Source organism: Protopterus annectens, chromosome 1.part0 (genome assembly GCF_019279795.1).
Source record: "Protopterus annectens isolate FY-2018-M chromosome 1.part0, PAN1.0, whole genome shotgun sequence".
In the NCBI taxonomy this organism is placed as follows: Eukaryota; Metazoa; Chordata; order Ceratodontiformes; family Protopteridae; genus Protopterus; species Protopterus annectens.
In genome coordinates, this window is record NC_056725.1 from 1,682,086,588 (window position 1) to 1,682,114,288 (window position 27,701).

The 27,701-nt window shown below is 42.2% G+C and overlaps 1 protein-coding gene across 1 annotated transcript in view; it reads left to right on the top strand.

Annotated features, from left to right (window-relative positions):
• The window catches only part of TNRC6B (trinucleotide repeat containing adaptor 6B), a 2,803,754-nt gene that overhangs the window by 848,098 nt on the left and 1,927,955 nt on the right, over positions 1 to 27,701 (top strand). Inside the window, exon 6 of the mRNA XM_044074422.1 lies at positions 27,595 to 27,669. Within this exon, the coding sequence (XP_043930357.1) occupies positions 27,595 to 27,669 (75 nt within the window). The remainder of the gene's footprint in view (positions 1 to 27,594; positions 27,670 to 27,701) is intronic.

Sequence of the window (27,701 nt, forward strand, 5' to 3'; positions counted from 1 at the left end):
CAGTTTCTGCATGATGACTGCTCTCGGAAGTTTAATTATCCATGCAAAGTACAACAGATGAAGGCATGTAAATGAAGACATTAAGTATTGGTATGTATGTTGTTGAAAACAAAATTGGAGTAATTGCATATGTAGAAAAAGGGATTCTGCAACACTTTTGCCATTAATTGAAAATCACATTTTACCTGGCACAAAAATTAATTCATGTCAGTGACCAGCAGATGATGGAATATCAGTACTAACTGTGGAAAATTATATACCTAATACTGTAAATCATATTGAAGACATTGATTCCAAAACAGGGACTCATACCAATCATGTGGAAACTTATTAGTCAAGAGCAAAGAAACTGCTAAAACATATGAACAGCACAAAATATGAAATGGTTCCCTCATAACTGGATCAGTTTGTGGTTTGAAAGATACGGAAACAGTGAAGAAGATGCATTCAAAAATGTCTTGCAGCATGTTAAGGAATATCAAGAGGAACAAATTAATACAAGATCTTACAAAGCAAATTATTTCACTTGTTAAACTGCTGTTACATTTTGTTTAATAGCCCACTGTTCTCCATTATATATCTGTTGATAAATTACATTTACATATTTATTTGCTTAAATATCATTTTATTTTTATTTCAGTCATTATTAAACATTACACATGCATCTGAAAATTAACAGCTAAAAATATATTTTTAAATCTCATATTAACTATTTAAAATTATCACTAAAATAAAATAAAATTTTCATATTACAATTCTAGCTCATTATATTTTAAAGAATAATTGCTGTTTTTTGCATGACTATAATAGAGAACACCAGTGACTGTGATTTAAAATGTTAGGACAGCAGCACACTTCTTTATTTATTGACATTTGTTAAACAACTTAGTCTAGCTGGGCTAAGAGCCCATTCTCAGTGGAGATCCGAGGAGAAAAGCTCCAATTACAGACAGAGATATTAAGTATGCCTAACAGTTAAGAGTACAATAATGACATGCATAAGAGATTAAAACAACCATTAATTGGCTAAAATAGTACAAGTTCAAATATATTCTGTAATTACAAAGGCACACCAAACAAAAAAGTTTTTTTTTTTTTCTTTCAATGTGTGAGTGGTGTAAGTATCTAATTTTATAACTGGTGTAGTAAGGTATACGATAGGAACCATGAGAGGGGTGAAAAGACTGTCCATAGCTGAAAAAAGATGTTTGCGAAAAATAGATGAGAGAGAAATAAGATACAAAGAGGAATGTATTTAATGATGGTACAACAGAAATTTACAAAACTATGTTTCTGCCATAACATTTCAGATGTCACCAAAGAAATACTATCTCAGTCCGGTGTTGTCCATTATTGCCCATAACTATCTGTGGCCAGGGGATTTCCTCTGTAGCTTGTTTATTCTTGTACTCCCCAATTACCTCCAACATTACTGGAGCCAGTACAGTACTCACTTCATGCTCGTATGGTTAGGCGAATTATCTTTTTTGAGTAATTTTACTTTTCCAAGTTATTCTATTGCCCGTTATGTATATCTTTGAAATATTCTTTGTGTGGCGTCTTTCTTTTCAGCCTTTGTATATTATCCGTGTTTTCTTTTAATTTCACTTTATTGCTCTCAGCATTTTGCTGCCTTAATTTTAGGCTAGCAATCTTTGTTTTTTAGTTGTACTTTCATAGTAAAATGATTTAAGAGATGCCTGTCAGTATTCTATCTTTGTAGTTAAGGGAGAAATTAGTGGAATACTTAGCATCTTCGATTCTTATTTTTCTGTTTGAAACATGTTTATTCCCCCACTCTCTGTCTTGTCACTTTTGTAAACTAAAGGTTTTAATCTGTGCATTTCATCTGTCATCTCACTTCATAATTTGTCCTTGGTATTTGCATGACTTAATGACTGTATTTATTGTTTGTGTATAAACTGTTTTGTATATATTGTCTAGAGTGTTTTCTGCTGATCTCAATTGAAAATAGGACTTATAATATGGATGTTTCTGGTTAACAACTGGAACAAATAAATAAGTTGATCTGTTATCGTAGCCATTGCCCACCATTGTTTTTTATTACAGTGGTAGCTTTTATTGTGCCTTCTGGACTGCTGCAAAACGCTAATACATATTTATCTTACCATAAACTTAAAGGTGTCCTTACTCTTCGTAAAGACTGTAGCTGGTGTGAGGATGTGAGGTATTGCCAGCTCTGCCAGGAGAAGTAGGGCAGCGGATGTGTAACATATGCCAGCATAGCAGGAGTTGTGTAAAGAATTATGTCATTTGTATATCAGAATGAGTTGTACAGATGCTTCTGTTGAGAATGTATTTGTAAAGCTACTTGTGTTAAAAATGTACCAACAATGGGTCCTGCTGGACAGAAAATAGAAACAGCTGTATTTCAGACTGTATTATAACTGTTGAAGTTAATATTGTAACGTAGAATACTGGAAGAGAAGAGGTCAAGCTCAGCCCCAGCAGAAAAATATCCTGAAATTAAATTACTTGCTTTAGGCCTTAAAGATTGTGTCTTTGACTGCAGTGAGACCTGTGAGATACAAAGTCTGTACTAGGAAGCTTTCTCTAGTTTACCCCCTTCCCCAAGGGTAGTTTTTTTTTATTCTGGAAGGGTGGAAGTTTGAGATTGGATTAAAAGATTTGGTACTTTTCATTGGGTGCTGTTCCGTGTTTTTTTGCCCCTGTTTTCGGATTTACAGTTTGTCTTTTTGCCTGCTTCTAGTTGAAGTTTGAAATTGTTTTATGACTTCCAGAAACTGCAGCAGATCTTAGCAAAAGCTCCATGTGTGTGTGTATTGTTCACACACACATGCTAGATTCTGGATTAGTTGTTAGTAAGGTTTTAGTATGGGAACCAGACTCAGATTACCAGATGTATGTGATGTCATTCTGTAATCCAGGACTGAAATGATGATTTAATACTAGATGAGACAGAAGTCTGTGGGTAGTCTGTTTTTGAAACATGACAAGAAGACGCCTCACCTACTTCATCTTGCCTTCCTTTAGTAACTAACCAGGGAATAATAGTTCTTTGTCAGTCAGAAAAATATAATGAGATTGTTTTCTGTAACAGTGTGAATCCAGCCATCTGTCTTATTTTTAATATTTTAATATTTCCTGTGATTTTAACTCTGGTGTTTATTGTAAATGGATATTTAGTATTTTCATGTTCTTTTATTATTAAATATATTTAAACTTTTCATTGTGGCTGGTCCTTTAGAAAATATTTTAACCTTTGAGAATACTTGTATTTATTTGGTGACACCGTGGCCACTCAGGAAAGCCTTAATACACTGGTAAACATTACCACTTGTATTAATATTAATTTCATTAAGTTTAGCTGGGTACCCTTGTAAGAGCCTTAGAGTATTTGGATTTGGAGTGTCTTGTGGTAGTAACTACCTTGTAGTCTGGGTAAAGGATAACCGCGTAAGTTAATCTGTGCCATCCTTTCACAGGTGTGTGTGTGTGTGTGTGTCAGCTGCTTGGAGCAGGGACACAGAGCACTGGTTTCACAGAGGGGGTGTTGTAGGACGTGGCTTGGACACTTGGCTGAGGTCTCACTGTACAGCTGTGCCAGGAGTCTTTATTGAGGGCCTGGAGAGAGAGAAAAACCCAGACCCCAGACTGAGTATGTTCACTGTGTGCTCTTAAAGATAATTGTGCTTGATGCAGAGAGCTGTGTCTGGAAATTATTTATCTGTTTTTGTTCCAAGTGAGCTTCCCTCACCATTGTCAGTGGTGAGGAGTCACGCTGCTTGATTACTGGCTCCGAATGGGGGGGGGGTGTCACAGCTGGGTTAATTGTCTTAAGATTTTGCATAACTGTAGTAAGCCTTATTCATTTTTATATTGCTTGTTCTTAATCTTATTTTTTTTCACTTATTGAAGATTGAAACTTCTTTGTAACTCTGTGTATTTACGTATTTTAGTGGGATACATTTTAGATACCCAACACCTGTGCTTCTTTAATTTAACGTAGTTTTGTTACTTCTGTTATCTTGGTACCATTCTCCTAATGTTGTTGCTGTTAACAGTAACAGTTGCATTTTCAACATTTTCATATAATTTTTTCAAAGACCTTGTACTCATAATCAGATTCTTTATTTATATTCAGCCAATTTACTGATAAAAGTTGAAATTTATAATTATTAATTTCAGGCAGTTTATTAACATTGTTGAATGTTACTGAATTAGTCAAGTTTTCCAGGTGGAGCTCCCACATCAATACCTCTAATGAGGTGTTCAACTTTAGTAGCCGCAAGGTCAAGCAAATGGGTTCACCCCTTGTATTCTCATTGACTAACTGGATTATGCCATAGTAGGACAAAATCTGCAGAAACTTTACTGAATGATCTGCAGTAGAACGGTCCTCTTTCCTGTTTATATCTGTGTAATATTTGTCCAGTAAGATTGCTTTATGCTCCAAATTTATTTCCAAACATCATAAAACTTTTTTTTTTTAATCCAACCATGATCTGCATTAACAAACTGAGTTTTGCCATGTCAGATGGATACAGGATGTTAACAATAAGATATTTGTCTTGCTGTCTGCTGTTACAAATACTGTTGCAATGGTCTCATGGACTAGCAGTGTAATCTGTCTGCCTCGTGATGTAGACCTGAAGCATTTCAAACTTGATTTGCATAGGAAAAGCTGTGTTAGATGTCACCCATGCCTCCCTGATTGCTACCATTTTAAATGATTCATATGCTATCATAATGAGTTCGCTGTGTTTATGTATTAGGCACTGGACATTACTTTAACAATTTATGAGGTAATTGGGTTTCCTTCCTACCTACCTTTTTTATATTCCTGTCGTGTTTCTGTTCATCTTCCAGTCTTCTGAAACCTCACCACTCATTAGTGTCTGTCTGAATTCAGATTATTCCTAGTTAATGTGTTCTGCATTGTACTTTTAACTTACAACTTTTGGAAATTATTCAACCACATTACAGGCAGAATTAATGACAACTCCCACAATTATAAGTTAATATACACAACCTTCAGGCATGCTGTCCCTGCTGGCATCTCCAAATTCTCTCTTTTATTCATCCTGCCCCCCAGCTACCTCTTTAATCACAACCTTCTCAGCCTGGCTCCAAAACCTGTCTGCAAAGACCACTACCTGTAACCCCTTAAAATCCTCTGTAGCCATCATCTTTGTCAAAATGTCATGAGCACCCTTTGAAAGTGAGCCTTTGTCACACCTCATACAGCATTCCCTAAATCCACCTCCTTTAGACTTCAAACCTCCACCCCCCCCTCCCCAAATCTGTAAATTTTGGGGGGGAAAATGTATTCTCAACTGTGTTGTTGTTGTTTGTCTTTCGGCTTTTCCTGGTAAGGGGTCGCCACAGCGGAACTCTGGTCCGCTAATGATTGGCAGTAGATTTTTACAAAACGCCGAGGTGCCAGCTCTATGCCCAACCTTCAACGAAGGCACGCCCGTTTACGCACACATGACTTTCGAACGCTACCCAACCGTATTCTCAACTGTGTATGTAAAATTCAAGTGAAAACTGTCCAGTAATCAACATGGATTCTAATCTGGAAGACCGCACCCAGATGCCATTTTTCTCTTTACAGATGACACCATATTGAGTATGGACAAGGGTATTTTTGCTGGTGCTTTTCATTGACCTCACCAAGGCTTATGACATGATGGACCACAACCTAGCCGATAATTCACTACATTAAACAAGGATAATTTACAGAACCCTCCCATGGTTTCAGCGTTTCCTAATAAGACATTTTCAGTCATATGCATCTCCACCAAGGACTCACTTTAAGTGTTACTTGATCTGATTCTCTGTCTGTTCTCCTTATTAATTTGTGATCTATCTATAATACCAGTCATACTGTATGCAAATGATATGGTTGAATTACTGAGACAGTCATTCCCACTCCACAATCAAAAAACATTTGAGGATGAACTTAAATCAACTTTCCAGTTGGCTCGGCAGCTGGCTGCCTTTAAGTGATATTTGCAGCAACAAAGAAACTTTCCTTAATCCCCAAAGAGTAGTATATTAACTTGAACAACCAGGCACTCTTAGACAATGCACAACCCTTTAGATGCCTAGGAATTTGGTTAGGCTGACAAATTGACTTCCAGCACTGTATCAGTCTTAAACAACTAAATTAACACACTATTCCTGTGGGCCAGAAAGTTATCAGACTTGTCTCCTAATAGTAGAGCTGCCATTGGTAAAGTTGTTCTCCTTGCTTCGTTTGAATACTGTCTGCCTTTAATTCTGTCTGCCTCAAAAAAAAAAAAAAAAAAAAAAAAAAAAAAGTAATAAAACAAGGCATTGCACGTGACTGCCAGTAATTTGTTTCCCTGTCCTCTGAAAATGAGCACCCCTGACATATACCCTTCAAAAACAAACTGGCCACCTGCCACACATTGAGTAAAGTTGCTTCTTTGGTCCCTAATGTTTAAAGGATTCAACAAAGAGACACTCCCCTTTTTTGCTTAACATCTGCAGTCGTAACTACCAAAGCATCTCTGCAGACTCTTGGAGATGGACTACATTGCTGTGATCACAGCCTCTCTTTATTGGCACCTTAGACTTGGAAATCTCTTCCTTCACACCTAAAGAAATGCTCCTTTTATACTTCAGCAAAGAACTAAAAAAAAAAATGTAAAATGCCATAATCATACAGCTTGTTAACTGGTTTGTTTTTCCTGTGTCAAGAACATTTTTAGCTTGCAGTTTTGCTTCCTAGCCATAACCTCCTCAAAATTTCCACAACTTCTGGTTTTCTGTTTTTTTCTCGGTCTCCCTTATTCTTACAAGTAATGACTTAAATGCTTTCCTTCCACTCGTATCTGTTTACTACTACAATTACCATTACTCCTACTCAGTTTGTATACAGTTGCACTGTACTAACATATGTCATTCTTTCATATATTCCTTTGTTTTATTCTTCTGTGTTGCATTATTTTGTGTCCTGGGCTGAATTGAAAGTGGTCCATGGTGGTCAGTGTTCTACCCCAGATGACTTCCAGATGGCTAGCCACTAGTTAACAGGTTGATTAGAGCTCTTTCCCTCTTGGAAAACAGCTAGGTTAGGTACTACACGATCTGTCTGGAGAAAGCAAGAGAAAATAAAGTAGAAAAAGAGAAGAAAAAACACTGGTGGTGAAGAGTATTGCATCGGTTCAGAAAAATCAGTTGAGGTTTCAGCTTCAGTGCTAGCAATAGTTTAGTGTAAAAATTAAATCAAATACACCCTGATGTGTTTAAAGTGAGACCCTAGAAAAATAGTCAGATGACAAAAGGGCTAGAAGGCTTAGAAATAACTCGGGTAGTTCATATGAGCTGATAAAACTGCAGAAGTCAGAGGATGACAAGAAGGAAATTAATATACGGCTTTTTGTAGAGCTAGAAGACTGAACATACAGGGAAAATCTGAGATTTTCTGCTGTATCAGATAATGTTGGAGTACTTAATTATTTGGTGATGGAAGTCCAGCAAAAAAGAATGCTTTTTTGAAAATAAAGTTTATCTTGTTACAGGAATAGCTTCCAGGACAAATAAAGTACTTAATGTGCCTGAGTGAACATGTTACGAGTGCAGGAAAGATCACAGTAAGACATGCCAAGAATCCACTGAAGATTGTCTAAAGCAGTTTTAAAGAGTTGTAGACTCACTCACTGCAGAATGTCATGATATGGTTTAGAAGATTTCTTATTGACTAAGGTACTTATTTTTTACTTCTTGAGTTCCCTGAAACAAACTAAATGATAGCAGAAAGCCACATGGTATTAATTTTTTTCTTACACAAGTTGAATCATAAAATAGCCTGAAAGAAGAGGTTTAAGTTAGTAACTCCTTAGAAAGCTTCTAGTTACACACATAAAGGCCTTTCTGTTTTGTATGTCAGTACAATAAACCGTACTTGGGTGGCTTTGTTGTATGAAGGTTGTACCACATTTTTTAATCAAGTGTAGATCTGATATTGTCCGTTTTCACATAATCCTTGACTGTGGGTTCAGTCCGGAGCATCAGAACCAACTCTGCCATTATTCTAGCTCACGCCTTCCAAAAACTCTTGAGCTGGGCTGTACCCATAATGCTCCTCACCAAATTACCTCAGATCTCATTTGCCACTTCGTAGTGCCAGACACATTCACCCAACCTCTCGAGCCGTGGCCTTTATTTAACTTTAAGTTAGTTTATTCCCATATCTTTCTATACCTCTTATCTACCCGCTCCTCTAGTTCCTTTTTAAGTGTGCGTGATTCCTTTTTCTACCTTAAGGTATTCTAAGGTACTACTGTTGGTACTTTCCTCCCCTTGCTTTGGGTAATTTTTTCTTTTTACCATTGTTGGTAATTTCCCCTCCTTTTCTATTTAAAAAAAATTTTTCTTTTCTTTTTCTTTCCTTTGGGTTTTTCCGTGCTGTGTGTTTGTGGTATTTGTTGTATCAGGAGGCATTAGTTTTTTTATAATGGCTGACAAATCCTGTAAAGGTACCTCCGGTTTTATGAGGTGCCAAAACTGAGAGAGAAATGCCGAATTCAGATGGACACACCTGTTTATTGTCTCGATGCTGTCCATCTCCAAGAAGATTGGGCTATTTGTCAGTTTTTCCACCAGAACCCTGACAGAGAGTAAAAATTAACGTATTCAAGAGACTTCAGTCTGATTTTGAAGAGGCTATCTCTGGTCCCAAAACTGAAGCCAGCTCTTCCTCTTCATCTTCAACAAAACCAAAAAAGCGATCTTATTTGGTTCTGACAGCATCTTCAGAAGCACCTTCTAAATTGGCCCAGTCTCTTGACACCTGTGGGAAAAGATAATCTTTTATCAACACCGACAACTGCAGATCATATTTTGGTACAGGCCACCTTGAGCTTCAGTACCAGCTGAACTCTCGGTACCAAAGGAGTCACAACTGATTGTTTTACCGTGGACGTCTTATTCTTTCTATTGACCCTTTTGTGGACTGTTCTCAAATTCCTTTTTTGGAGCAACGGCCACCAAGATCTCAATCAGCCTCCTCTGTTCGGTTCACTACGAACCTGTCCTAGTCAGACATTGAGACTGATCAGCTCCTGACAGCGAGGGGATTGCTTCCATCTTTGGTTCCTAGCCAGGTTGGCTCACTCTTTCTCCTTTCTTCTACCCCCATGCAAATTCCTCTTCTTACTCCAGCTGAGTTTTTGGAGCCCGTAGTACCGATCATGCCGGCTTCATCTGTTTTGGTGCCAGCCAGAACTCCTCCTCCGGCACCGGTAGTTGGCTTGAGCTCTTCTGATTTATCGGAACCAGAGATCTCCCGGGGTTGAGGCTTATTGCCGGTTCCGAGGGTCAATTGTCAACTTAGATTCTTTCTGAGCCCTCCATGTCCCTTGGCTCCTCTGCATATGTATTCGACCCTGGGTTCTGCTTAGGACGTGGCTTCCTCTGTGTGGAGTAGGACCACGGTTCCGAGGGGGTCTGTTTTGGTTCTGGGCTTCCATCCCTCTACGGGAGGAGTCTGCCTTTTGAGCTATGAAGAGGGCCTTGTCCATTGGGGATTCAGTCTTTTGAATCCCTGTCAGGCCAAGCAACTTATCCATCTTCTCGACCAAAGCTTCCTTCAGTCTCTTCCCTGGGACAGAGGGCACAAAAGCCACAGGAAGGATCCACCCTGGTGATATCTTAGGATACCTCTCTGGAGCATCCCACCAAAGAGATGCCATCGAAGAAAAAGTGCAAGAGAAGCACTTTGACTCCTCTGAAGAGTCTTTCATGGACGGTACTGATTTCGATGAAGGGGAAGGTTCCCCCAGATCACCCCTTGATGATTTCTTGGAGATGTCCTGGAAATCTTGAAACAGAGGGGTGGCTGGACTACCTTTCAACGTTCCTCAGGGGAATCTGTATATCTTGAAGCTTTCTGCACTCAGCCCGCTACCTCTTGGATCTCTGCACTCACTGACATTCTTATAAAACTGAGCTTTCAGATACTCTATCAGGAGCAGTAAGCTGAAGGGGTCCGAGATAAGGTTACTTCTCAGATCTCCACCCTTGAATAAATTTCCATTTCGTCCATGAGGTTAATTGCTAATCCAGCTGCAGGGACGACAAGCGCAGCAGGTTGAGGCGTAGCGATCAGGAGTGTGCTTATGTGACTTTGTAGAGCCATTTTTCTTCTTTCATCAACACTCTGAAGGTTCATCCCTGTTCGGCCCCAAGGTTAAAGACACGGTAGCCAGATGGGAAGACCCTTTCTGCCATGGACGAATGCTTCTCCACTCCTCAATGGCCCTTCTCTAGGAACCAGAGAAGTGGGTGGCTATGGTTCAAAAAGACCGAAGGACCTTTCCAAGACTCCTGCGGCAATCACTTCCTCAGGTAAGAGGAGGAAGTAATAATGGAAGATGCCATCAAAGAGGCAGAAGTGGCCTACAAAACCAGGGGTCAAGATTCTTTCTGTGGTAACTCCTGAATGGAGGCCCGATTGCCTTCCTCTGGCGGCAGTCAGAAGACAATTATCCCTGCACCAATCTACCTGACAAGAAATAACGATTGACAAATAGGTGCAGGGGATCATTACCAGAGGTTACATCATTCCCATTTCATTGAAACCAAAAAGACTCCCAAACGTTCCACCCAGTGACATGGAGGCAGCAGTCTTTGAAGTTCAAAAACTGCTTGACAAGAGTTTTATATAAGCATTCCCAGCAGACCAGAAGGGATCCAGAATTTATTCGAGGTTTTTTTTAGTGCCCGTAAAACAGGGGACTGGAGACCCATTTTGGATCTCAGTCAGTTGAACAAGTCAGTTCGACAGCCCAAATTCCGTATGGTCTTGGTACAGTCAATACTTCTATTTTTGGAAAGAGACAGCTGGATGTGCTCAGTAGATCTTCAGGGTGCGTATTACCACATAAAAATGGACAAACACTTTAGAAGATTCCTGCACTTCTGGCTTGGAGCCAGTCACTATCCGTTCAGGGCACTGCCCTTTGGCCTCACCTCAGCCCCCAGGGTGTTTGCCAAATGCATGGGAGTGGTAGCAGCACATCTCAGACTGCAAGGATTCTGAGCATTTCCATATCTCGAGAACTGGCTCCTTACCACTCCCACCAGGTGTCAACTCGTAAAGGCATAAGATTACACCCTTCATCTTTGTGCCACTATAGGAATCACTGTAAACTATGAAAAATCCCATCTAGAACCAACACAACAGCTGGAATTCATTGGAGTTATGCTAGACACAATCACCGCAATTACATCTCTTCTAGAAAGGCTTCAAAGGATCAGATCACAGGTAAACCAGGTAATTCAGAACAAGAGAATAGCAGCAAGACTCATTGTACAGACTTTGGGGTCAATGGCAGCCTCTATCACTGTAGTTCCTTTGGCCAGATATCACATGTGAATTCTTCAGTGGTCTCTGGCTTCCCAATGGTCCCCGTTAAATCATCCTATGTCCCATTTGATTTTGATCAATTGTTGCAAGGAAGACGTGAGTAGGTGGCTCCATTCCAACATGATGTTGTTGGGCCCGTCCCTTTGTCCCTCCTCAGCCCCAAGCCATAGTGACCATGGACACATCCCAGATAGGGTGGAGGGGGGCATTATCTGGGAAAGACAGTCCAAGACATTTGGTCCTGGATAGAGGCCAACTTGCATATCAGCATTCTAGAGATGAGGGCTGTGCTGTTAGCATTGCAGGCATTTCAAGATGTCCTCCCTTAGGAATGATGCAATTCAAACAGACATGTCAGTAGTCTTGTATGTCAACATACAAGAGGGAACCGGGTCATGCCCTCTTTGTCGGAGTTCTCAGCCTATGACGATGGGTGATAACTGCCAATTGATAACAGCAATGCGCATTCCAGGGAGCCCTAACGTGATTGTGGACAAGTTGAGCAGAACCATCCTCATGCCTCACGAGTGGTCTGTCAATCCAGTGGTGGCGGGAAAGATATTCCTCCACTGGGGCCAACCATGCTGCAATCTGTTTGCATACCCTCTGAACAAGTGCAGCAGTTACTTTGCCCTAATCCCCCCCCCCCCACCGGAGTCACCCAGAGACACACTCCTTCACGATTGGCCCCCAGTCTACTGTATGCATTTCCCCTGACTCCTCTAATTTGTCAGTTTCTCAAGAAAGCCAACCGGTGAAAGTACAGAATATTCCTCATTGCCCCTTTCTGGCCTTGACAAGTCAGGTTTCCCTTCCTTTGGCCTCATCTTCTTTGGAAACCCTGGATACATAACCCAGCTCCAGATCTATTGTTCCATCTGGAGGGAATGGTTCATCCGAATCTTCAGCATCTCACGCTCACTGCATGGCTTATCCAGTTCCCATGATTGCCAGGCATTCCTCCCTGACTTTCCCCAGTCTGATACATCATTCTAACCCACCACAAGCCTTCAACCAGAAAATTGCATCATAACAAATGAGCAAAAAATGAATGAAATCCCAGTAGCACGGCTGAAGTAAAGTCCTTTAATAAAACCACACAGTAACAGGTATAAAACAAGTGAGTGCTTTCGCACAAAGTGCTTCTTCAGACAAACATTTCGGATAACGCAACCACATTATATACAATTTAAAACCGACAATTAGCCTATCAAATAAAAGCAATAATTATCTAGGCAAATCCTTGGACTTCAGCACAGGTTTTAAAGAAACCTTACCATTTAGTCCAGGTTTCTTGTCAGCCCAAAGTTTTAAAATCCAATGCAACTCTGTCTTCTCTGTAAAATTCCTGAGCCCCCCCCCCCCCCATGAGTCCTCTGATATAACTTCTACTTTTTTGAAACCAAAACAATGTGTAAAGCCAGACTCTTATGCATGTTTTGCCAAGGCATTAGTGGAATCACCTTTCCTAATTGCATAAATGTGTTTTCTAATCTTTTCATAGAACATCCTATTGGTCTTACCTAGATAAAAACTAGTACATTGTTTGCAAGTAGCAAGGTAAACCAAGTTCTTAGTTATACACTCCGCAGTAACTCTAAAAGAAAACATCTGTTTACAGACTGGATGTTTAAATTCATGTGATGTATCTATGTGACTGCAAAACTTGCAACGCCCGCAGGGGTGAGTCCCCATGGGGGCCTGTCTAGTAACTACGGCTTTACTGTGATCCTCCTAGTACATACATCACTTTAAAGACTTTTTATTTTTGTAACTAAATGTGGATCTCCCGCCCACTAGATCTTTTATATGATCATCTGAGGTCAGGATGCCCCAGTTAGAAAAAATGACATCTTTAATATGTCTAATGTCATTAGCATAAGCAAGAGTCAGGGGAATCTGCCTCCTGCTGAACACAGGGGGTCCTGCAACATGTCTGTCTTTGGAGAAGTATGGTACAGCTCTATCTCTCCTAAGTACCTTAACATCTCTAATCATCCCCTCTACTTCTTTATGGCTGTGACCCCTCTCTAAAAAAAATCATTGGAGAGTGTCTCAAGGTCACCCAAGAACCCTTTATCTGTATTGTTTAACAGTGACATCCTCATACCCTGACCTCTCAAAATATTGTTATAAACATGTGATGGATGCATGCTGATGTGCTGCAATACTGCATTTTTCCTACATGGTTTCCTGTAAAGCCTGGTTACCAGGTTACCAAATGCATTTTTGACAATCTTCACATCTAACAATGTCACCTCATTAACTGATGTAAAAGATGTGAACCTTAAAAAAGAGGTAGTAGTGTTCACATACTCAAGGAACTCACCCAAGGCTAATGCATCCCCACCCCAAATTAATATCACATCATCCACAAATCTCCTGTAGAACAAGACAAATTTTGCATGGTGACTATTAAATATATATTGTTCTTCCCAATGAGCCAGAACCATGTTGGCATAGCTATTGGCACATGAAGTGCCCATAGCTACGCCTTTTTTCTGCAAAAAATACATGTCCTGAAACATAAAAATATTGTTTTCTAGAATGACTAAAATAAATAAATCAAATCAGCTCGTTTCAAATCATAGCCACTATGACCAATCAAGTATTGTTTCACCATGTTTATACCCTCAACATTCGGTATACAGGTGAAAAGAGACTCCACATCTAGTGTTACTAAAAAACAATCTTTAAGCAACTTTACTATTCTGTTGTACAAAAACAAATCAAGCAATAAATGTTTAGTGTCTTCTAATACAGCGTTTGCTATTGATAGTATAGGACGTAGTTGCTTATCAACATATATGGAAAACGGTACAGTCAGCCATTTCCTGCCAGACACTAAAGGACTAAATGGGGGTTTAAATGCATCCTTATGAACCTTGGAGAGTCCTTGAAAAATAGGAATTACCGGATGTTCTGCATTCAAATAATTAGACAACTCTTCAGTTATCAAAACGTTTTGTAGACAGTCACGTATAGTGAAATAAATACTACATTGAATGTCCCAAATAGTCATGTTCTACTTTTTCATAAACTGTGGCATCCTGCAAATAGAAGTCAAGGAAATGACATAAAATTCACTGTCTAGCACCACAAACCCTCCCACTTTGTCAGTGCTTTTGATTACTATACTGCCATCATCTTGCAAGCTCTTAAGTGCACATTTCTCCTAAATGCTTAAGTTATGAAAAACACACCCCTCAATGGCGCCTGACACATTTGAGAATAACATAGACGTATCCTGTTCACATTTGTCTACAGATACATTCAAAACTGGATCCAATATCGGCTGAAATGTACTCTGTTTCTTAAATAGCGTATAAGCACTATTCTCAGTGGAGTTTTCACTAAAATAAAGTTGCAATGCAATATTCCTAACAAACGAATGTAAATTAACAAATACGTCTGATAACTCAGGCCTTTCAAATGGTATAAAACTAAGGCCACACTGCAAAAGAATCAACTCAGTTAAGGACAGTACCTTCTTAGAAAGATTCAAAACTAGGGACTCGTGGCACGACACCACATCTGCTTCAAAGTTGTCATCCTCGTCCCTTTGAACTGTTGTCGTCGTCTTCCTCCCTCTGTTCGGCGAACTGTCCTGTTCTCTCTCGCCTGTTCTCACCCGCTTCACAGGAAGCTCACAGGAAGCAGTAGCTTCAAATCCCCAAAATCCTGTGGTACAGGAGTATTCTTCCTAACATCAGGTGTAGAAGGCAAAGCAGATGTCCCGCCCAAAAGGGAAGTGGACGGGACGGGTTGTTGAGAAGCTGTGAGTTCTCCCTCATTGGTCATTGCTACTGGATGTGCTGAGGCATGAGAAGTAATGCTAGTTGCTTCCGAAGTCCTTCCTGATGCAGTAGATGTACTCACCTCAACTGCATTCATCTGCCTCAGCCACATAAAAATGTGGCTGTTGGTGAAATCAATGATGTCACGACTCGGCTTCTTTAATTTCTGTGTCTCATAGGTTGAGACATTGTCAATAATTTCGTCAAGAGCTGACAAACACGCCTCTCTATCACAACTGTCCAATAATCTTTTCTTCCACCCCTCAATCTCAACTAAGAGTTCCTTCTCAATGGGAGAAAAGAACTCAATGAGCAGGAGAATGTATGCAAAACTGTGCTCCAGACTGAGCCGTTGCCACCTAGAAAGTAGTTTGCTGTAACAATCACCATAAGAGGGCATAACCATCACCCTCAGCCGTCTTGGAATCGCACCATAGGATAGGCATGCCTCCATGTGCAGTTTCTGCCATTGGAGGCATATCATCAATTTGTATAGGTCATTCTCCAGCGATTTCAGTTCAAGTGGAGAGGGCAAATTCACATTTATATTGGATTGATGATTCATCCCAGAACCCATAGAACCAAAAGGGTGATTCAATAAAGGATTCTCATCCAGTCTTCGTAGTCTCTTCAGATGATCATTGTCAGAATTCTTGCTCATATTAAGTGAAGCACATTCAACAAACACATTTCCACTACTGCCTTCTGCCATGTCCTCGTGGAGGAAAGATACAAATTGATAACATTTGCTAAATGGTCACTTGTAATGTTGACCCATGTGCACCACCTGTAGACAAAGATGTTCTTTGTGTTTCACTGTTGCAGTCATCACACTTGGGTTATCTGCCTGCAGGTAGCCCTCAGTCAGCCCGAATACCAGAGTCTTGGGATTTCTCCGTCCGATGCAGTCGCCTCTTCCATGACATCAGGTTGTCAGGGGTATAAAACAGGCAGCTGACGCCATTACATCAGTCTTTCTTGCCGAGAAGGAGCCCGAAGCAAAGCAGTTCACAAGTGCCGGTCGGCCGCTACCTGAACTTTTCGTTTTTCGAGTTTCAAACAAGTCTTCTAAAGCTAAGTACCTCATTGGGGATCCTTTTTTCTTGCTCTAACCAATGTCAGAAAAAGTTAACAATTGTCTTGCCTGTGGAAAGCAAATACCTCAGAGTTTTCCATTCTTACTGCGTCACCTGTTTAAGCCCAGACCACGATGTCCCTTGCTGTCAGTTTTGTGCCTTGTTTAACTCTCGAACCATTCATCGTTGGGCTGTCTTTGTCGCTAAATTCTTTCGCTCTCGTTCTCTATATTCCGAAATGGCTTTGATAAGCCATCCGCCTAGCGATCTTCCAAAAAAATGTAAAGATAAAGACAGAGACAGACTGCATAGGTCCAAAACTGCTGATGGCGCTTCCGTTAAGCTAGTCGCCAGTCCGCCGGTACTCGGTGAATTGCCTTTGCAGCCCCTGATGCTAGCTTCTACAGATTCGTAGGCCTCTGCTGAGACCCATTCGGAGTCCAGTATGGTGCAAGATGCTTCTTCCACAATGGAACCTGTGGATGTCTCTACCTTAGATGGGTCCGGAGCCACTGTGCAGGCACAGGCTTCTGAGGGTGTATTCTGACCTACCGATGTTCGAATTAAACCGACCACTTCGTTTTTAGCTAAAACTACCGAGTTTCCCAGGCCTAGAGTATGCACTACATCTAGAAAACAGGCAACCAAAGCACATGCTTAAGCTCCCATGCCACAAACACAAATGCTTAGAATGGCTGAAGACCTTATTACCCTAATTAGGGGAAGCCAGATTTCCCCTGCTAAGAGACAAAGGATTGAGTTTCATTCTGATTCTACAGACCAGGAGTCTGATGACTCTGACCCTTCTGATTACCAGACATACCCTTATCAACCTATGAGGATTCAGTTGCAGAGGAATTCATTCCCTCTGCCTCCCCTCCAGAGGATTTTTCTTTTGGTGAAACCTTGCATACTTTGAGAGAGCATTTCTGCTGGGAATGCTAAGACTACCCTCAGTACAAAAAGAGACTCGAGAATTTTTAGACTTGCCTTGGCACAGGCCTCTAGCTATACCCCCTGTCCTGGATCTTGTAGATGTTGTCGTCATGGAATCCAGTGTTACTCCAGGCACTTTGCCATCAGCCCCTAGAAAAACTGACAGGCACTACAAAGTACCTGATTCTCACAAATTTCTCTTTAAGAATCCTACTGCAGATCCAGACACCATTTCCCAGGGACCTAAAGGTATTAAGGCTACTACAGCCAAAAGCCCTACCCATTCAGACAGGGACTCCAGAGCTTTAGACAGATGGGGTAAGAAGGTATATACCTCTGCAACTCTTGCCATCAGGGCATTGAATTGCCAGTTTCACATGTTGAAGTACCAGCAACATATTATGGAACTAATTAAACAAATAATGGTGTTACTTCCTCTTTGTGCAGAAAATAAAGATTTACAAGTTAATGCATTCTGCAAACCAAGTTAGTAAGCATGTTTTGCAGTGTGGCTTTGATGCCCCAGAAGCATCTTGCAGGGCTGCAGTCACTGGGTCTGTACTGAGAAGGCATGCTTGGCTGAAGGAACAAACCTTGCCGCCGGATCATATCAAATCAAAATTACTAGACACTCCTTTAAATAAGGACGGTTTGTTTGGCACCAAAGCAGAAGAGGTTCTTAAAAAGATGGAAGAAAAAGCTAAATCTATGCAAACTGTTAAAGAATTCTTACAAGTGCAGCTACCTAGATTCAGTAGGCATTGGCCTTCAAAAAAAATTGCCCTTTCCAGCCCATTCCAGGCCTTCTCAGTCTAAACCCAGGGGAAATGGACCACCCAGACAACAGTCTCGGGTATGCAGAGATCTATACAATGGAGTGCCCCCACCTCAAAAACAATGAGTGGTAAGCCACCCCCTTATGGGAAAAGTTCAAAATGACTTTTCAACTATCTTTCCCAGCCCTGCCCAATTACTTGCGCCCCAGGAGGAAAACTTGCCCTTCATGCAAAAAACTGGATGTCCATTACTCAGGACCGATGGGTCCTAAACATTGTATCCCAGGGGTACAGATTCTGCTTCCATTCACTGCCAACCCCAAGCGGGTTTCCAGACCTTCCTCAAAAGCAGTGGACAGAGGCTCAAAATCAAGTACATTTCTTCAGGGCTGTTCAACCTGTTCCAGTAGAACAAAGGGGACAGGGTTTCTACTCCAGACTGTTCCTGGTGCCCAGAAAAGAGGGTCCTTGGCACCCAATCCTGAATCTATCAGTTCTCAACACCTTTCTGGTGGTCCCAAAATTCAAAATGCTTACCCTTCAACAGCTTCTCCCTATGGTAGCCACGGATGCTTGGTTAGTCACCCTAGACTTAAAAGAAGCTTATCTGCACATCCAGATAAGGGAGTAATGCAGAAAATACCTATGCTTCAGAGCAGGTTACATGCACTATCAGTTCTCTGCATTTCCCTTTGGCTTATCTCCTGCGGCCAGAGTATTCACGAAGTGCCTGGCTCCAGCCATTGCATACTGCAGGCAGAGAAATATCCAAATTTTTCCCATACTTGGACGATTGCCTGATTCAGGCGGACAGTCAGGAATTGCTACTTCAGCACCTGGCATTTGTAAAAAGACTCCTAACTTCATTGGGGTACACCATCAACGAAAATAAATCACAACTGGAGCCCAGTCAAAAAATTGTATTCCCGGAAGCAGGCTTGAGCACAACTCCCCAGATGGCATTTCTCACTCAAGAAACACAGGTCTATTTGACCAACTACTTCAAACAAATGGCCACCAAAACCCAGCTATCTGCAAGGAAAATACTGCAAGCCCTAGGGTTCATGGCCTCATGCATTCTGCTAATTCCATATGCAAGACTGCATATGAGGGAACTTCCATGGGACTTAAAAAGTCTTTGGTGCCAACATTCTCAGGACCAGGAAGCAGTCATTCCTATCATACCTTGTCTAAGGGCAGAGTTCCTTTGGTGGGCAGAAGCATGCAACCACAATAAGGGACTGCCTTTCACTCAACCCCTCACCGCCCAAACCCTGACAACAGACGCATCAGACTATGCATGGGGGGCTCACATGGCAGGCAAATGCATTCAGGGCAAGTGGATCCCAGGACAAATTCTCCTGTACATCAATCAAAAAGATATGCTAGCTGTACAGACTGCTCTGACAGCCTTCAAATACCTAATCCTTCCAGAACAGCTGCTGATAAAAACAGCACAGTTATGTGGTACATAAGCAGGGGGGAACCCATTCTTACCTACTCTGCAGGTTAGCCATAACCCTGTGGAACACAGCCTTGAGCAACCAAGTGCATCTACAAGCTTAATTCCTGCCCAGGGAAACAAAATTCACTGGCAGACTTAAGCAGAAATCCCCTGGATCCACACGAGTGAAAATTGGAGCCCAACACCTTTAACCTTCTAATCCAGCGGTGGGGGACACCAGAGGTGGACCTCTCTGCCTCCCCCGAGAACCACCAGTTGAGCAAATTCTGCACCAGGAACCCTCACAGCAGGGCCTGGAAGGTGGTGGATGCCCTATCCTTCAAATGGGAAAACCTCTCAATTTATGCCTTTCCCCCTCTGCCCCTCCTCTCAAAAGTACTACTCAAAATCAAACAGGACAGTCCAAGGACAATTCTTATTGTCCCAGACTGGCCACACCAGCACTGGTACCCACTCTTACACAGTCTAACAACAGTGCCACCCTGGCACCTTCACCAGACAGCTTCCCTCCTGTCTCAGCAGGAGGGACAGATTTTGCATCCACAGTTGCAAACCCTAAACCTTGCAGCCTGGTTTATCCTCTGAGTACACCACTAGCAACCCTCAGCAAGCAGGTGCTGGATGTCATTCTTGAGGCCAGAAGACCTAGTACTAGGAAATCCTATGCTGGAAAGTGGAAAAGATGTTGTTCTTGGAATCAGTCTCAAGGAAAGGACACAGCAGTGCCCTCCTTACCTCAAATCCTGGATTACTTAGCAGAGCTACTCCACAGAGGCCTATCCTCCTCCTCCATTAAGATTCATGCCTCTGCCATCTCAGCTCATTATACTGAGCCACCTCTATTTTCTCACCCTCTCATCAGAGAGTTTGTGAGAGGGGCGAACAACTTAAGACCCCCTAGGAGAGCACCCACCCTTGCCTGGGACCTTAACTTTTTACTTGAAAAGCTCACGCTTCCCCCTTTTGAACCTGATGCTTCAACAGAGTTAAAATTCCTCTCTTGGAAAACAGCCTTGCTTTTAGTCATAACTTCATCAAGAAGAGTGTCTGAGTTACAGGCACTAATTGTGGCTTTAAACCAATCCATCCATTTACCAACCTTCTTCCCTAATCCTCAGGATAAAGGGGAAAGGATCCTGCACTCCTTGGATGTACACAGACAGCTCAGGTTCTACCTTGACAGGACTAAACCTTTCAGAAAATCTGACCAGCTGCTAGTCAGCTTTGCTACAGAGGCAGACGGCAAGGCCATTTCAAGGCAAGCCATTTCCAAATGGATAGCACATTGCATCCATTTCTGCTATAAGCACCATGGAAAATGTACCCCACATGGGATCAGAACACATTCCACTAGGGCTGCTTCCACCTCTACAGCATTTCTCAGTGAGTCCCTACCAGGAACATCCTGGAAGCTGCAACCTGTAGTTCTGTACACACCTTCACTCAAGCATTACCACTTGCGTATTTTTTTCTAAATCCAGAGCTGGATTTGCTACAGCAGTCTTACAAGGCCTGCTAGTCAGCCCTAACACTTCTTGACTGCCTCCAGCCTTCCTCAGCTTTGGGAATCAACCCAAGTGTGATGACTGCAACAGTGAAACACTAAGAATAGAGTGCAGTTGTGTACACTTACCATAAATGTAGATGTTAAGAGTGTACTCACTGTTGCAGTCCTGGATGTTCTTCATTCCACATTGCTGCAGTCCTAACCATTGGGTAGTCCGCTGTCCCAGTCGGCCCGAATACCAAAGTATATGGCTGACGTCGGTCAAGGCGCATTAGTCTGACGTCAGGACGTCAGGGTACTAATGCGCATGACCGACGTCATATCCTCAGTCTTTTTTGCCGCATGGTCCGATGCAGAAGCAGTTTTGCGAGTGCAGGTTGGCGTTCTGAAATTTTCTGAAGTCGGAGTTTCAGACCGAATCAAAGTTGGCTAAGTACCCCGTTGGGGAATATTTTGGTTTTTTCTTGCCTCAGTATTTAACCGGATGTCAGAAAAAGTGAATAACTGTATTTCTTGTGGGAAACAGATACCTCATAGGGATTACCATACTTTGTGTATACCTTGTTTAGGGCCTGAGCCACGACGTTGTTGGATGCCGCTCTTGTGCTAGATTTAACAAACGCACTATTAAGAGAAGGTTAGACTGTGCCAGGTTAGTTTTTGGGAAGCGTTGTAATTATAAAATGCTGTCGGATGCTCCGACGCCCGCTTCGGCCAAAAAGCGCAAGGACAAAGCAGCAAAGCCTAGAGTGGAAGAACCGACAGTCCCGGACGTCGGTTCTTTAGAAGGCTCAGTGGAGCCGGAGGTTCTGCCAGGAGTTTCTTTGGAGTCTCAGGGAGAGACTTTACTGTTACAGGATGTGTCCTCTCAGGAGGTAGGCCAGGCTGAAGGGGCTTCTCAGGTGGCTGTTCTTCCCTCTCTTCCTAAGGTGGTTAGAGCCTCCCCTTCTGTTTCCAAGGCTTCTTTGAGAGGCAGGCCAGGTTTAACTTCAGTGGGGGTTTCTCCTAGCTCTTCAGGATCTTTGCCTAAGAAACATATGCTTAAAATGGCAGAGGATTTGATTACTATGATTAGAGGTTCTATGCCCCCTCCTGATAAGAGGCCTAGGGTGGAACCTGAGTTTGAGAGTTTTGAGCAGTGTTCGGAGGCTTCTGAGTCTTCGGCTGAAGACTTGCAGGAGTTTCCTCCTTATTCTGATTCTGATGTGGAGAGGCAAGGGCTTTGGATAGATGGGGAAAGAAAGTGTATACTTCTTCCACTTTAGCCATGAGGGCGTTGAATTGCCAGTTTCACATGTTAAAATATCAAAATTATCTCCTTTCACAATTGAAGTCTAAGGTGGATGCTCTGGCGGAAGGTATTGAGTGTAAAGAGTTGCAGGATTTAGTTCATGTGTCTGAACAGGTGGGTAAGCATTCCTTGCAATGTGGTTTTGATGCTGTGCAGGCCTCCTCGAGGGTGGCTGCCACTGGTTCTGTTCTTCGTAGGCACGCCTGGTTGAGGGATCAGAATTTAGCTGAGCATGTTAAGACAAGGATTTTGGATGCTCCTTTACAGTCTGACGTGTTGTTTGGTTCGCCTGTGGAAGCAGTTTTAAAGAAAATGGAGGACAAGGCTAAGTCTATGCAAACTGTTAAAGATTTTTTGCAGGTGCAGCCTCCGAAGTTTAGTAGGAATTGGCCTACTAAGGGATGGACATATCCTGCTTATGATTCCCAGTCTAGGGGTAGGTCTAGGCGTGGTAGGGGCAGAGCTCCAGGTTCTTTTAGGCCTAGAACAGGGAGTTCACCTGCTCAGACTTCTGGTGAGGGCAGGGGTCAGTCCTTTCAGAACAGACCCAATGACCTGCCTTTTCAGCTGCCAGTACGTTCTCGTCTGGCAGCACCTTTGGGAGGAAGGTTGGCTCTTTTCAAAGAAAATTGGGATTTAATTACCCAAGACAGATGGGTTTTGGACATCATTCACCACGGTTACAGGTTTTATTTCCATGCCTTGCCTCCTTTCAAAGGCATGCCAGACATTCCTCCTCTACAAAGAAAAGAGGCTCACAAGCAAATTTCTCTGTTACTCCAAATAGGGGCCATTCAGCCAGTTCCTGTGCCAGAAAGGGGCCTAGGATTTTATTCTCGCCTGTTCCTAGTACCAAAGAAGGGGAACACATGGAGACCAATTTTGGATTTATCTGTCCTCAACACTTATCTGGACATTCCCAAGTTCAAAATGTTGACGTTACAACAGCTTTTACCTCTGCTGGGCAAAGATCACTGGATGGTAACTTTAGATCTCAAGGAGGCTTACCTTCATGTGCCTATCAGACTAAGTTGCAGGAAGTATCTGCGTTTCGAGCTGGAAATTCCCATTATCAGTTCTCTGCATTGCCCTTTGGCTTATCTACTGCCCAGAGTATTCACAAAGGTTCTGGCTCCAGTGATAGCTTACTTCAGGCTAAAAGGAATTCAAATCTATCCTTACTTGGACGACTGCCTGATTCTGGCTCAAGAAAAGGAAGACCTTTTACAGCATTTGGAATATGTGATAGCAGTGCTAAGATGCCTAGGGTATTCTGTGAACGAAATAAAGTCCAGTCTAGTACCCTCTCAAGACATGTGCTTTCTGGGTGTGAGACTGAATACAGCAGCCCAGATGGCCTTTTTAACCCCGGACAAACAAAAGAATCTTTCCATTTACTTCCATCAACTATCTCTTCAGTCCGGGCTGACTGCAAGGACAGTCCTTCAAGCCTTAGGGTTCATGGCATCTTGTATTCTGTTGCTTCCCAATGCCAAACTGCATATGAGGAAGCTGCAATGGTATCTCAAAAATGCATGGACACAGCACTGCCAGGATTTGGACACTGTCATTCAAATAATACCTTGCATTCAACAGGAATTTTTGTGGTGGGCTCAGGAATGTCACCTAAACAAGGGACTCTCTGTGACCCGGCCAGAGGCGAGTCAGATTCTAACGACAGATGCCTCAGACATTGCTTGGGAGCTCATCTAAATGGAAAGTGGATACAAGACAAGTGGCCTGCCAGACTACAGCATCTACATATCAACATGAAGGAGATGTTAGCAGTCCAGTTTGCATTAATGGCTTTCAAGGAGTTACTTCTTCCAGGGCAGGTGTTGATTCTAACAGACAACACAACTGTCATGTGGTACATCAACAAACAAGGGGGAACACATTCTTACCCGTTGTGCAGGCAAGCAATGATTTTATGGGAGACTGCGCTCAGCTTGCAACTAACTCTTCAGGCAAGGTTTCTGCCGGAGCACAGAACTCCTTAGCAGATGTGTTAAGCAGACAAATCATGGATCCCCACGAGTGGAAACTGGATCTTCATGTATTTGAAATTGACAGTGTCATGGGGAACTCCAGACATAGATCTGTTCGCTTCTCCACTAAACCACCAGCTGCCAAAGTTTTGCACAAAGAGGTTTCATCACACAGCTTGGAAAGTGGATGCTCTTTCTTTCAGTTGGAAAAATCTTCATGTGTATGCCTTTCCACCTCTGCCTCTTCTCCCAAAGGTGCTCCTAAAGGTCAGACAAGACAAGCCAAGGATGATTTTAATAGCTCCAGATTGGCCTCGCAACACTGGTACCCATTACTGAGGAGTCTGGTAAGGAAGCCTCCATGGCCTTTACCTTTGATTCCACACCTGTTGTCTCAGAGGGACGGTCACCTGCTCAATGTCAAGCTTCACTCTCTTCATCTAACAGCCTGGCATATTCTGTTTTGAAACACAGCAGGTCTCAACTTCCTCAACAAGTTTTAAATGTGATTATGGAAGCCAGAAGACCTAGTACAAGGAAAGTGTACGCAGAAAAATGGAAGAGATTTTTATTTTGGAGTGCAGCAAAGAATTTGGAGATTTCTGAGCCTAATTTGAGTGTGGCTCTTCAATATCTTACTGAGTTATTGGACAAAGGTTTGTCTTTCTCTTCCATTAAGATTCATGCTGCAGCAATTTCAGCTCACTATGATTGTGACCCACCATTGTTTTCGCATCCTTTGTTCAAGCAATTTCTTAGAGGGCAAAGAATATAAGACCCCATAGAGCTCCTACTCCTGCTTGGGATCTCAATTTTGTGTTGGAGAAACTTACTCTACAACCTTTTGAGCCTGCGGTTACTGCTGAATTGAAATACTTGTCATGGAAGACTGCTTTTTTGTTGGCCATTACTTCTGCAAGAAGGGTTTCTGAATTGCAGGCCCTTATGGCGGTAGAGCCTTTTTTGATTTTCCATAAGGATAGGGTATCATTACGTACTAATCCTTCTTTTATGCCTAAGGTGGTTTCTAGTGTGGCTTTAAACCAAACTATTCATTTGCCTACTTTCTATGCAGATCCCCAAAATAATGGGGAAAAGATTTTGCACACTTTAGATGTACACAGGCAGTTGCGTTATTATTTAAGCAGGACCAAGGATTTTAGGCAGTCTCAGCAGTTGTTTGTTTCTTTTGCTTTGAGTTCTCAGGGCAAGCCTGTGTCAAAACAAACTATTTCTAAGTGGATTGGGTTTTGCATTGCATTTTGTTATTCCCATCATGGCAAGGAGATTCCAGCTGGGATTAGGCCTCATTCCACTAGGGCTACTGCCACTTCAACAGCATTTTCTAAGGGGGGTGGCAACTAAGGATATTTTGGAGGCAGCTACTTGGAGTTCAGTGCATACTTTCTCTAAGCATTACCACCTTCCTCTCTACTCTAAATCTAGGGCTGGTTTTGCCACAGCTATTTTGCAAGGCATGTTGACAGCTCCTGCTTCTTTATGATTTGCCAGCCTCCCTTACCTCTGCTTTGGGATTCTACCCAATGGTTAGGACTGCAGCAATGTGGAATGAAGAACATAGTACAGTTTTGTACCTACCATAAATGTAGATGTTCGAGGATCCACATTGCTGCAGTCCAATACCCTCCCTCCTTCCCTCTGTGTTTAGGGGTGGTTGTGTGGGTGAGGTTATTCTCTTGTAATTTTGTATATATTGTACATATTTTTGGTGCAGGAGTGTTTGGTGTTTTTGGTTTTGGCCTTGTCTTTTTAGGGTCTTCTGACATCTGGGGCAAGAAAAGACTGAGGATATGACGTCGGTCATGCGCATTAGTACCCTGACGTCCTGACGTCAGACTAATGCGCCTTGACCGACGTCAGCCATATACTTTGGTATTCGGGCCGACTGGGACAGCGGACTACCCAATGGTTAGGACTGCAGCAATGTGGATCCTCGAACATCTACATTTATGGTAGGTACAAAACTGTACTTTTCCCTCCCTCCAGCCCTCCGGTTTTCTCTCTCCTTCTACCTATCCTCTGTATGGCCATTTTTAATGGCAGTGGGATTTACTTTTTACTGGTAGCATTCCACACCATATACTAGCTCCCTATTTGGGGGCTCCTGACATTTGGAGCAAGAAAAACTGATGTAATGGCGTCAGCTGCCTGTTTTATACCCCTGACGTCATGGAAGAGGCGACAGCATCTGATGCAGAAATCCCAGGACTCTGGTATTCGGGTTGATTGAGGGCTACCTGCAGGCAGATAACCCAAGTGGTGATGACTACAACAGTGAATACACTCGAACATCTTCATTTATGGTAAGTGTACATAACTGTACTTTTTAGTATTACTTTATCAGTCTGGGTCATCAGCTTTTATCATTGGGGTAGCCTCTCATTTCTTCTCCCTTTGAACCATCAGCAACCTGTGACTTAAAGTTCTTGTCCTGGAAAACTTTTTTGATAGCTATCACTTCAGCCAGGAGAATATCGGAAATCTAAGCCTTGTCCTGCAAACCCCCCTATCTGATGTATCATAGACAGGGTCTCCCTCAGGACAAATCCTTCCTTCTTGCCAAAGGTTGTTTCGGAGTCAAAAATCGAACCTTACATCTCCCAGTCTTTTTTCCTAAATTTTCCAACAAGAGAGTACTGTCTACATGTACTAGATGTACACAGACAATTACGTTGTTGCCTTCACATAACAAAGGACATCATAAAATCCGACCGTTTATTGCCTTTTTCTACACTCTTTAGGTAATCTATTATCAAAGGTTACAGCAAGAAGCACCTTCCACATCCTCGACATTCCTTCCTCCTTCCCCCTGCCTTAGGACTCTTGGTGGACCGAATATTCTCAAAGACTGGCTTCATAATAGGGACTCTGGTATGGTCTCTTATCTATTACTTCTTGTCTGTCACTATTTTAGGCAAAGTTGATCTGAGGTAATTTGATGAGGAACATTATGGGTAGAGCCTAGCTCTAGAGTTTTTGGAAGGCGCGAGCTGGAATTATGGCCAAGTCGGTTTTGAGGCTCAGAACTGACCCCACAGTCAAGGATTAGTGAAGATCGACAAAATGGATGGAATGTTATGGTAAGTATCATATAAAGCTGTTTCCCATTGCAGAAGCCAGAGAAGGGTACAGGACAAGAGTAGAATACAGTAAATGGCAATACATTCACCTTTTATTGATGGACTTTCTGTACATTTAAAAAAAATGTTCTGATTTTCTGGTAAGCTCTGTTACTGGAGACTTCTGGCCACTTTTCGCCGACATTAAATTTTGATTAGTAAAACTGGAAGAAATTTTAAATTCTGTTAAAAAAAAAATAGTGATTTCTAATGCATTTTGTTAATATTTAAACAGAGTTCGCTAAAGGCTTCAAACACTGATTCCTGGATTAATCCTCTTTCCAAGCAGATGTCACAGATGGGATTGCTGGTAAGCATGATCTCAGTCTTTATCCTTTGTTA